Source organism: Serinus canaria, chromosome Z (assembly GCF_022539315.1).
Source record: "Serinus canaria isolate serCan28SL12 chromosome Z, serCan2020, whole genome shotgun sequence".
NCBI classification, from domain to species: domain Eukaryota; kingdom Metazoa; phylum Chordata; class Aves; order Passeriformes; family Fringillidae; genus Serinus; species Serinus canaria.
The window spans coordinates 35,199,503-35,212,422 of record NC_066343.1 but is presented as its reverse complement, the minus strand read 5'-3'; the positions used below and the strand labels follow the sequence as shown (position 1 = coordinate 35,212,422).

Here is a 12,920-nt window from a genome sequence, read left to right as displayed (position 1 = left end):
ATTGCTAAAGTGAGATACAAATGTTTTGAACAGCATCATATAAGAATTCAAACTTGACATCAGAAAGATAAAATCCTTTTGAAATCAGTGACAGTGAATAATGCTTTTAAAAAACATTTTATGCTAAATTTCTGAGTTGGAATACTAGTTACTGAATTCAGATTCCTTCCATGGTTAACTAGCATAATCCATCTGTAATCCCCATAGTTGTGCTTCTTAGGTAAAATCAGAAATAAGATTTGTAATATTAAATTTCTCAAGAAATTGAGATTGCTGAATTCTATTTTTTTATCTGAACAATCACACTTGTTATTTTTCTTTTGGTAAAAACACATGGCACAGAAGATAGTTTTATACCATCAACAGACTGACTTGAAAAATATAAATATATACTGTATTTATATATATAATGTGTATATACACTATCAACATTCACATTAGAGAATCTGAACAATTTTGTTGAAATTACTTTTAAGAAAGGCTTCTGATGTGATTTCATGTCACATAAAGCATTGAAAACATTCAAGTGGACCATATGAAATGGGGCTTCTTAAACTTAAATAAAACATACTTGTGAAATGTATGTGGGGGTTTTTTTAATGTACATTTTCCTTTCAGATCTGCAATTTCTACCAGTCATAGCTTGCAAGTTGCAATAACTAAAAGAGTTATCTGGAGTCAGTGTTTTCTTTCAGCAGGCTGTTGCAGGCAGAGTTCACTCACTGAAGAAACTATAGGCAAATTATTCTCAAGGTGATAGTTGATGAGATGACTTATGCTGTCAAAGACACGATCTTTTGTACGAACCTTCAAAAAAAGGATAAGAAGATAGATTAAAGAGTAAGGTACTTTCCCCCCTCAGCTTAATATTAAAATTATCTAAAAATAAAATGACAAAATCATATTTTAGAAACTGGTCCCTCTTCCATCAAAATTGGTGGCAATTTGGCACTTATCCAGTGTGGCTTCTGTTTTCCCTCTCATTCCCCCTATTTTCACCAAATAGATATTTTGCATGCAATTCCATGGACCAGCCTACTCTTGTTACTCTTTCTGTATAGGTCTGCTTGAAAACATCTGTTCATGATTTTGTTTCACTGTAAGTCAGATTTTTCTTCTCCAAAGGACCACCTACTTCTTTGAGATGTTTGTACCTTTTTAATTAGAAAGAGCTTTCATGCCAGATATGTCAGAAAACAGCTGCTTTGTACACCTCAGCATTTTTGTGCTTTTCTTCTTCTGCTACTCAAAAATTCTCTTCCTAGAAAGTGATCCACACCATATGTTCTTAGCTTGGGTTTGTCCTATGCTGCACAATACATCCCTGTGCCTTTGGAACTGAAACACTTCAGGGCAGGAAAAATCATTTTTCTAGCCCACATGCCAGCCCTCTGTAGGAGCATTCTGCTGGTATATAACAGTCCACCCATGATAGGAGGAAACTGATACTGCAGGATAAAACAGTCATAATTATCAGAACCCAAAACCAAATCTGTATTACAAAAAAATCTCTAATTATTTAGCCAAATGTTCACCAACACATTTCCTTCCTATGTTGCAAATGAGTTAGGCACACAGCTGCTACAGGCAGAGCACAGATCCACCTCAAACAAGCATGTTGCACTAAAACTTCGTATAGGGCTGGCTCTACACTGCCTCAAGCAAACGCCTGTGAGCACTGCTCTGAGTAAGGAATGTTGTCTATTTGCCTTGATCTCTTCTCAGGAAGAGAGCAAAACTTGTGTTAAAACTTTCAAAGGTCATATCATGCTGTGGTGGACACCTCTCCTGAAATAATTCAGTTTCAACATCAAGTCCTGTAAAAAGTGCTAAAAGGTTAACAGGATGTCACAGGATTAAAAAAAAAAAAAAAAAGAAACCCACCACAAATAACTTTGATGGCATATGATGCTTTCTGTGTACATAGTTATATCACTGAAGGAAACCAAAAGGCTCTCCCAATTTCTGAAGTATTCTGCTTTGTGCTTTGAAATGTCACTGTAGCTAAAATTAAACTATATTTTCAAAATGAAAAGATGTCTTTAAAAAAGAACTAACTTTATTTATCTGTAGTCTGATATGTTCTTACCGTAAGTTAGACACTCTGCCATCACCAGAGGTCTAATTCTAAATGTAAAACAATCCTGCAGTCCTCCATTTTAAGCCTCCATTATCTGAATGAGGGATCTCTTTTTCCTTTTTTTACTTTTTTGTTCGCTGGATGAGAGCAGAAGCAACTGGACAGCTAACTCTGCTCTGAGAACACACCCTTAAGACCTGTTACGTGTCAACGGGTACTGTGTGTGAAATTAATTTTCAGACAACACTTGTGTGAATCAGTCTTCAAGAACAATCCCGCTGAGACCATGCAGATGAAATGCAGGCCACCGGCACGCTGCGGCAGCTGGTCACAGACTGGCGTGTTATTGATGATTCTCCACTTTGACAGGTTGCAAATAGGGCTGCTCAGAAGCTGTGTCAAGATCCCACAAATCGTACAGACAGCACAGCTGTCTGTAACTAACCACAGTTGCATAAAATCACTGTTCTGGAACAGTGCCTCCTGAGCCAGGCATCTCAGAGCCATTTGGGCCGTGATGATACAAGCAGGCTAAGGGAAGGATAGGTGCAGATAACAAGCAGGTCCCTAACCAAGGAGGTCAGCAAATTACAGCAAAGATGGGGGAGCCCCTCCAGCTTGTACAGGAAAAAAATGCCCTGGAAATCATCACAGGACCTGTGTATTCCATGCCACTGCAGCAGAGCTCCCAGTGGGACACAGCATTCCTGCACTTGCCAGGTTACACTGCAGTGTTTCCCATGCAGTAGCCTCTAACGGGAGTTGCAGGAGTCAACAAGGTAGCCTAATTTTGGCAAATTTTAGCAAAGGAGGCTGCCTATCAAGAGGCATAAAGCCACTCCCCTGGGCTGGTGTACCCATCAAACCCAAGCCTAGGCAGCTGGCACCTCAAAAGTGCTGGCCTCATGTGGCAAATGTAACTAATTGCAACAAGTACCATGGATGCTCCTCACCCCTGCAATACATTCTCTGCAGGACTAATGGAATTCTGCCACAGCTTTCTCAGCTCAGATGCCAACAGGCCAACTCCTTTATGGGAGTTTCTCACTTACCTTGGGGGTGGTTATCTAAAATTGTCCTTTAAACATGAAAAGGAGTTGCCTACTTGCAGCTACCAGAAGCCAAGAATAAAATTCATGACAATGACTTCAATCTCTCTGAAGAGTTTATGCCTCCTCAGAAGCAGGACAGGACAGCTACAGAAAACTAGAGCTCCCTTGCCCCATCCATCCTGCTGTGGGCAGTCCCTTCATCAGCTGAGCGAGTTTTATTGCAGCAAAGGAATGGAACAGGCTTACCCCAGTTCTCTCCTGGGCATACATGCAGGAAAACAGAGAGGGCCTGATCCATATCCCAGGTAACAGAGATGCCAAGCAAGCTAGCCAAACCTCCTTCCTTAAGCAAGAATGTTGAAGTGGCTTAGCTGCACTTTTGACCAAGACTGCACAGCAGTGGTCAAAGTGTGAACTTGATTGGGAATCAGGTCCCTAAGGCTCCATGCAATGTGCAGAAATCATGTACTAGGTCTTCTGAAATGTGCAGAAATCATGTACTAGTTCTTCTGCTAGGCATCAGGGAGAGAATTAGAGACATGATGGCACATCAGAGATATGAGGTGGTGCTTATGGTAAAGTGTGAATAAGTGTAAAGAAGTGTGAATACGTGTAAAGAAGATTAAAGGCATTTAGAGAAAATGAATAGAGTCAGAACCTCCTCTATTAGTGAGGAGTCAGTGCTTACAGTTCCTTCTGGGTCCACCAAAAGAAGATGTTTGGCTTGTCCTTTGTGCATGCCTGTCAGCACATATGAGCCAGGATTCGTGGTACTCTTCCTCACAAGGAAATCTCCACATTTCTTTAACAGCTGTTCTGCTTCTTTCCTGCTCATCTCTCCTTGATACCATGGCTCTGTACTCAGCTTCTCAGCTTCAGTCCGGACAGCTGCTCTGGATAAAGGAGGACTGGTGCATCCCATGGAGGTGGATTTCTTCAACATAGCCTCAGATGTTTGATTCTTGAGAGCATCTTCAAATGGTTCTTGTTATGAAAATAGAAACAAGACCAGGATCATTCAGAGGTAAATCATGTAGCTAAATGGTGATTTTCTGGTCATTTTAAACTGGATTTGTTTTGCATAACAACCGCTTCTCTTTATGAAAAAAACGAGGGAAGATACACTAACAGACTTGCTGATTTATATAATACATTAAGACTGAGGAGTGTAATGTGTTTAAAATGTATATTATGCACAGAATGATACTCATAAAAATCAGGCTGAACCTCGGCAGGATTTTTTTAAAGGGCCTGGTTTATTTCAGTAGTGGCTATTGTCAACAGCTGTATTTATACAATCTGGTAGCAGGCAAATCTTTCCTTCAGTCTTTCTAGGTATGTCAGACAGTTTAATTTCAAATAAATTGAATAATAGGGGTACCTAATGTCATTACACTCATATCTGGTCTCTGTTCAAACAAGTTATTCATTTAAAAATTATCCATTACTGAGTCTCCAGCCCAAGGCTATGTCTAGTAGGGAACATTCACCCTCACCACTCAGCCTACTCCTAGCTTCCATTCAGGAAGAGAACTTCACAAAACAGACACAGGTTAACACATTTAACACCATTTGCCTAGTTAAAACCAGCCTTGGGGAAGCATATTTTAAACCTCAGCTAAGTCCTGAACTCAGCGCAACCGTGGAGTTGAGTGGAAAGAAGTGTCATTATGGATCCCAGCAGCCTTACAGAAATAGCAAAGAGGATGCACAGGGTGCTTTGTTACATGTTGTACTGACCTCTTGGAAGCTATTTGCTATTACAAGACCTTCATCTGGCCCACCAGTACATATCAAAAAGAAATGTTGTTCTGTGCCCCTAGGCTTACAAAAGGACATCTGGAGAGCAGCACAGTGAAGCAATACACCAGCTCTAAACAGAATGTTCAGATGCAAGGAGTACTAAGCCCTGTTTGCATGGGGCCACAGGATAGTTTAGGTCAAAAAAATAGGAAAAATATTGTGCTGCCACCATTTATTGATATCTCAGCCAGCTAGTTAAAGAAGCTTATAAATGTCTTCCCTATACCACAGTCTACACGGAGTCCAACATATGTTTATCCAACAAACCACCATCTTAGGGCTAATTGGCACATTTTCTAATACTCCTTTTCTCTGATGTTCCAATGGCTGATAACAGCTAACATCCCTGATTTCAAACAGCAGATTTTTCTCCTTTCAGATCTACATTCACAGACAGATACTCTCTCAGCTTTCTTCCCTCCTTCTTTCTTTCAACTGAACATCTCACTAAGCTGTGGAAATAGAGCCATATCTCAGCAAAAACATGCCAGGAAAATGGGGTTTTTCTTACACTAAGATAAAAGCAGTGTAGATATTTTATTTTACAAATAATTTTTAGGCACCAACTGCTTTGTCTCACTGCCTTTTAATTATGTGAACTGAATTAAATAAATCATGGATAAGCAATTTATTTGAGGTAGGAATAGTTAAAAAACCCAAGACATTTTTCTGTGCATCAAATGCTTTCACTATTTCTTCACCTTATATATCTTCTCAAGGCTGAAAACAATGTGTACTAGTAGCACCAACACCAAACTTTGCCTGATGATTAAGCTGTGGTTTTGCAGCTACGGTGATGATTCTGATCCAGGAAAAGCTGCCTTCAAAGTTGGAACAGATAGGACAGTAGTAAGAGGTAAGTCAGTACTTTAATTTCCATGCTACATTTCTTGTAGCACAAAGCTTTTCATATATGCATTGACTTCCTCATAACATACTCACAGGACACGCTGAAGACTATTCTCCACCCATCCATACCTTCACCCTCCTTTACTTTTCGTATGGCAAGCTTCCTGATTAATTTTTCTTCTGACATAATTGCCTGTGATGTTAAGGATAACATGGACTGCAACTAGCCTTAACTCAGATGTTATACAGACTAGCCCCAAGTCTTCAGCCACTCTTATTTTAGTTCAGTCCAACATGAAACCACAATGGATACTAAAATTCACCATAATTACACCAGGAACACTAAATTTCAAAAACTGATTTTTTTTAAAATACAGAACTAATGCATAAACATATTTGGTCACTTATTAGAAAGGAAGTGAATTGGAAGGGAACTCACTCATGTCAAACAGATCCTTTCCTGGGCTGCTTGCTTCAGCATCCTCTGCTGTTCCACTGAAGGCACTTGCAGCATCTGCCTGAAGTGCCAATAGATCTTCTCTATTTATATGTTGGGTGTTTACATATATTGGCAGCTCTCCTGTTGGTGCTACTTCTGATTTGTCTTCTGACATACTACAAATATCCAGAGATCCTAGAAAAGTAAAGACTCTTTATCTGTTATTGACAGAACAGTTGACCAATTATCAACACACCACATCACCACAGGTTTAAAATTTCCTGGACTGGGATATTTGAAGTCAATAATTGCTGGATCTAGTACAGAAAGTGGTAATTAATGGATTCAGAACTGTGTTTCAATGAGGGCATGGTGGGGCTATTTCCCAGGAGGAAAGGAAATCTTTGTAAATAAAGATTGTGAATTTCAAAAATTATATTCTGTTGGGGAGTCATGAGAGGAGGAGAAGGTATAAAACCCTCAAATGTGTATAGATTAACAACTGGTAATATATTCTGGCCTTTGAACAAAAGTGTCCCTAGAAACACAGTAAAGTTATCACATAAAGCTGGATGGGGTGAAATCTTTATATGTGTTTTGAAATTACTTGAAATTCAAAGACAATAAAAGGAACATTATGCACTATTTGCTATTTGTTGAGTAGAGAATATTGCTTCACATTTCGAATTAAACTTTTCACTTTAGGCTTTTCATTTAAACATTCTATTTTGCATACCCTAGTGGGTCACATTTTCAAAACAGATCATGCAGGAGACCCTTAAATATCATGGCGTTTTAAGATATAGAAAGTTAGAAAGCTGAAAATTGAGGTAATTCTATCTATGGAGTGCTCTGCAGAAGAAAATATTTCATGAAGGTATGCACTTAATAATTTATCCAGAGGTAATTATTAAATGTTTTTCACTGGTATCAACACTAAAACTCAGACAAAGGGAGCCTATCAACCAAGTTCTGCTCATTGCCTTAAGGCTTTGAGGCACCAGACTTTCACATGCTTTGCCCTTCAAGACCACCTGCAGTATTACAGCTAAAAGTAGCAAAACTCACCTTGTTTAACAGGCCCATGATGCCATTCTTCACTGAATTTTTCTCCTAAGTGATGGCTCTGATAATAAATTTGCTCTCCTCCCATTCCTGATGCAGACTAGAATGGACACACGTGCAAGGAATTTTTAAATTGCCTTTAAAATGCTCAGACACATTACAAGTGGCCCTGCCAATTTCCTTGGACATAATTTGTGTACCCTCACTCTTCCTTTCCAATTCATCAAAATTTCAGAATATATATATATCCCAAATACATTTGTTTAAGAGTAAGATATTACCAGTGACCTTCAGGTGTTCTTCCCTGGTTTCTGCTTTTAGTGACCCGCTATGATACCAAATGATGCATCATTTCTTTAGCTTGTACTCAGGTAGCAAGTCTTGTCAAGCTGTTACTGGGAAAAGTGTTCCACAGAAACACATGGGGGACCAGGAGACAGCCCCAGCACTCTCCACACCATAAGCTGAAAGATTCACATTGGTACCAGGGGATGCGCTTGGGCACTGAGGGGAGGATACTGGCTACAGACAGGACCCCTCTGGATTTAAGCAAAGTTGGGCTGGATCTGAAAACACCTTGTAGGGGGCTACATTGATACTGCAGTCAAACTTTTGACAGGAGTGCTGGTAGAACTAGTCAAGCTGACCTTAGTTCAACATGAGGTGGAAAACCTACCTAGGAACCTGGCTGAATACTGATCACTCCCAAGTCATTAACATACTGAACTGTTAGTAAAGGCTGCACTAGATTGTTTAAACGATTCTGCATTAAATCATTCCCAGTTAATATGCACTATTTGATACTCTCTGAAGCAGACGTGGTTTCTGTAAATGTAGTAGCCCCCAGTGGATTTCTGTTCCTTGAACCCAGTTAATCTTTTAATACCATGAGGATTTCACCTCCTTTAATTTGTTATGAACCTGCCTAATGTGTTGCCCCCTCAATCTGCAATGGCCATTCAGATGGAAACTGGCCACACAGGAAGGGCTGTGAATTATAGACAGACCCAAGGTATCCACCATAAAACACATGTCTTTTAAAAATTTTGGATCAATCAGCAGGAGAGTAGAAATGAAATTATACTGACCTGAGGTGTGTCTGCAGCAGTGAGAAGCCTTGTTTTGAGCCTGGCATCAAGGAATCCACCAGGGGGAGGTATTTTATTTGGGATGTTGTTGTAATACGGATGCTCTGTTGCCTCGTTATCTTCCTCTATCCATGGGTCCTCAAAACTCTGCACTCTATAAGAAAGAGAATGCTTTCTTTGGCTCTCGCTTGTAAAGCACTTACAGACACTTTCAGCAGGTTAAGACTGCCTGTCAGGGTATCACTACTGCATATTGTAGGGACACTTCAGCTACCACTGTAAGTCAGGAAGCAATGATGGATCATGGGTCAAATCTTCTCTGTTTAGACAAACTGACATAAACCTCCTTTGCAATGGACCAAATTCTTTATGCTGAGAAGAGTGTGTTTGAACTTGGCTTTAAAGACCATTATAAACTGTATCAACAAACAACTTTATCTAACCTTAAAATTGTACTTGTAATACTATGGCTTGATTGACTAGGCTCTAAATCTTTGTCTTTAGTTATGATTGCTCTATCACCAATGTAATTCTGCAAGAACTTCACAAAGTCAAGAGAAGTGATATAGCATGCTTCCAGATTAGGATAGCAGCATTATATATTCCCTATATACCTGTTTTTGCTCTGATATAAGAGATTACAGAGGGTAAAATTTCACTAGGGTTTCTTGTAATGTTAGTAAGCACATAGAAATCCATGTCTCTAAAGGAAACAAAATGCTGTATCCCAGCCTTTTGAACATATACAAGGAAAGTTTGTATACTCCAGATATCAGTGCAGTCAATCCTCCCTGCAATACATCACATTCCTAGAAACATCACCCTAATATGAGAAATACCGAAACATCATTAGTCATTTTGGAATCCCAGCAGTCTGACCTACTCCATCTAAACTGACAAAGCTGCTGTGACAGTAATGAGGAAATGGCACAAATAACAACCATTCTTGGCCATCCATCTCTGCCTACTAACTACAGCACAAAACACATGATCATTTTAACATCATTGTGAAATCCATAGCCTATCTTAAACTGACTGTACTTCTTCCATGTTCATTAGGTAAACACTGTTTCGCTAATACAGCAGAAATAATTTTTATGTATTCAAGTCCTGTCTGTGCCCAGCAACATTGTCAACATTTCATCAAGTAAATTGAAAGCTAAAGAAGGTCCTTTAGCTGTCTTCTGCAATTGCACTCACCTATCAGATAAAGTAGGTGTCTTAGAAGGGCATTGCAGGTACTGCTTGAATCGAAGCTCGAATGCTTGCCCTATGGTGCTGATGACATCCTGGGCCAGGCCATCACAACATTCCAGTATATGACAAGCTAAGTGAAAAAGATTGACACATGCAAATCACTGTTTATGTCATGGTGGGATTGCAATGACCTATGACAAAACACCTACATGTCAAGCTTAGTTGCTCTATTAGTGATGTGCACATTACAGTAAAACCCAATTCTGATATTGTGAATTTCAGGCAATTACAACTTTTAAAGGTTACATAAAATTGTACTGATGTGTAACTGCAATAGACAAGGTCACTAATCTGCTCCGCTATTTTAACAAGTCCTTGAACAGAAAAAAAACTCACAAAATTTCACTTATTATCTGAATGCAATATATTATGTAAGAATTCTAAGCTTTAAATTGAAATTACACAAATATCAATAGATGGTAATAACAATAAAAGCCTTTTTTGTTTTCCTCAGTTTAGTTACTTCACTTTTACATCTAATCACCCCAAGTCCACAAGCTGCTCTCTTTTCCCAAATTACAGTCTGAGGGAGGAGCAGTGTCCGCAGATACTTCCTAGATAATGAGCCCTGATCTTATTCCAGGAATACAGAGGTTGGTACCTTTTCCTGTTTTTTTGCATGGAGACACTCCCAGCAAACTGTAGGGTTTCTGAGGAGGACAGAGCCAGAAACCTGATTAGCTCCAGTATTTCCCGATGTGCAACTTATATGAACCCACTGCAGCAGTAAAGGGGGAGGATAGCAACATAAGCTCTCTTCCTATAAAGACTGAGAGGCCTTTATCAGCTGTCTAAGCAGACATATCTGTCCTGGTTTTAAACCAGAGAATGGCTTGGAGGTCTCATCCTATGTGAAAACATAAAGAGGTGAACTTGTGAAGTTCCCACTGCTCAACACTGCGAGAACATAGATGGGTGTTTAGAGATGGAAGCTAAAGATCTCACTGAACAACATCCCAGTGATATCCAGAGAAGCCCTTGTGAGTTAATTTTCTATACTCAGAATTGGACAAGCATATTGTCTACTGCCTATAGCCTGGACTGGATTTCAAACTGGTTCTTTTCCAAGTCCTGCCACAGGAAAGTGGGTTCTTGCTCAAAGCTACTGATTTGTTCACCCCTGACTGGCTTAATAGCCTGAATATAAACTCCTCAGCTGAAAAACTGCATTTTAGTACATACCCAGTGTCCAGTTTACTGGAACCCAGTGCATTGGATGCCAGTGTCCTACAAATAAGGGTTGATCATGACATTTAGCTGAAGTAATACAGGGAGACTAAGATGGTGTAGATATTACTTTTTCAGAGGCTGAAATATTGGATAGACTTCTGGAGAGGCCAGAAAAAGGGCCAAGAAACCTGCAGTCGTTAGTATGGAATGTCTGCTGTCTTTTCCTCAGCAGCAGCAGCACCACCACCACCACCACCACCTCATTCAGCATGAGATGGCACCAGTGACAGTGCCAAGCAGAATGCAGTGGTTTTCTCTTCTCACCTTAGAGTATCTGCTGTGCCAACCAGCAAGCTGAAATGCCTCATCCAGGGAAAATGCCCCTAGCTACATGTTGAAAATGGATTCAGCAGACAAAAACAGGACCTCCATGTGTCCAAAGACAGAGGCAGATATCCCTGACTAGCAGTGAGGTATTTGGTTTTTTATGCCCTCTGCAACACTGCTATTGGCATTGAACAATCAGCCCCCATGGAAGGTGCACATTTATCTCTCTGAAAACGTGGACCAAAAGTAGTTAGGCCAAACAAAGCTAAAATGTTTGCACTCCATAACTAGAGAGGAAATTTAAGGAGGCGATATTGCTCACTGCTAAATCTTTCTGGAGCTGAAATGAAGCATGAGTCATTAAGTAGTTTCAGTAGGTGACATAATGAGTAACCTGTTTCCTTGGATACGTGAATGGACTTTCAGCAGGTAGGAGATACACTTCTTGTAAAAGGATGAGAAGGTTTGGCTCACACAGAGATGATTTCTTGTGAATGTTACAGCAGAAAATAGACAGCCTTGAGCTTGCTAGATCCAGAATGCAAAGCACGAAGATAGCTTTTCCATCCTAGTGAAGAAATGAGTCTAATATGCAAGCATTGGTGGTAGGGTAGCATCAGTAACAGCAGCAGTAACATTTTTGCTAGATACAGATGTAAAGACAAATCCTCTTTTAAAGTAATTTGCAGACAACACAAAGAGTGACAGAACAGCAGGGGATGGTAAGAGGGCGATTCAGGTCCCTTGGTAAATTAGATCCTTTTAAAGAATGTGTTTTAATACAGGTGATGTACAAAGTCACTGATCTGCAAATCACTGATGTATACAGACAAGTGAGGGAAGCACCCATAGGAAAGGCATAATGCTGAAGGCTTAAAGATCACAGAGTGAAAGAATTTCACATAAGGTAACAGTGCTTCACTGCACCAAAAAGGCTTAGAAGGAACCTGCTGACGAAGAGGACAAAAGGAAGAAAAAATAGGAAGGTGCATTCTGTGCTACAGTGACAGCCCCCGTTATGCAGATATCACATACCTTTTTAAAAGAGCTGCAGGAAAATGAAGGAAAGAGGTAGAGAAATTATTTGAAGGATGGAGGATGTGCACTGCAGCTGGAATGCTACACAGTCAATCTTTTTATAAAGAAAACTAAGAAATTACTTGACCTGACTACAATGTCAGGCGCTCAGATGACTTCTCAGTCTAGGATAGCCTAGCTCAACAAGGAACAGTCACGGGAAGGTAAGGATGTAAGATAGAAGGAACAGGAAGAACACAGTGCAGAAGGAACATGACAGAAGACAGAGCACAGGGCTCCTCCAAGCCCTACAGAGCAAATATCTTGTCTAGAGTGCTAGTCGCTACACTGACTGAGATCTCTCAGAACAGCTAAATCAGTCTTGGATTTAGCAGAAGGGTACTGCTAAAGCAGGTGGGCTGGAGAGCAGCTCTGCACCATGCATTCCATAGTCTGACACTGGAGCCTCTCCAACAGGATATTGTAATGGAACGAGCATTGCAAAGAACTGGACTATTCCCTACCTCCCATTCCCTGTAAGTTTTCTAGGTATTTCACTTATGTTCAGTATATTAGTATGCTTAGTGCAGGTATTATTTATTTATCCTCAAGTCTGGCCATCTCTGCACATGGATGCAGCAGATTCTTCAGGTATCATTAAAGATGACTACGTACAGAAGCTACTGGGTCAGTTGTGCCAATGGCAGAGTGGGCAGCTGAGGGTTTGCAGGATCAGCATTTTGGAGTTAAAGTGTCTGAATTCTCCAGAAACC

General features: G+C 40.1%; 1 protein-coding gene across 1 annotated transcript in view; it reads right to left on the bottom strand.

Annotated features, from left to right (window-relative positions):
• Nucleotides 1-589: 589 nt before the first annotated feature.
• The window catches only part of SHC3 (SHC adaptor protein 3), a 52,763-nt gene continuing 40,432 nt past the window's right edge, over nucleotides 590-12,920 (bottom strand). Inside the window, exons 8-13 of the mRNA XM_050986888.1 lie at nucleotides 9,577-9,703; nucleotides 8,377-8,530; nucleotides 7,292-7,388; nucleotides 6,224-6,418; nucleotides 3,821-4,116; nucleotides 590-807 (exon numbers count right to left, since the gene is read on the bottom strand). Coding sequence (XP_050842845.1) covers nucleotides 679-807; nucleotides 3,821-4,116; nucleotides 6,224-6,418; nucleotides 7,292-7,388; nucleotides 8,377-8,530; nucleotides 9,577-9,703 — 998 coding nt within the window. The 3' untranslated portion in view covers nucleotides 590-678. The remainder of the gene's footprint in view (nucleotides 808-3,820; nucleotides 4,117-6,223; nucleotides 6,419-7,291; nucleotides 7,389-8,376; nucleotides 8,531-9,576; nucleotides 9,704-12,920) is intronic.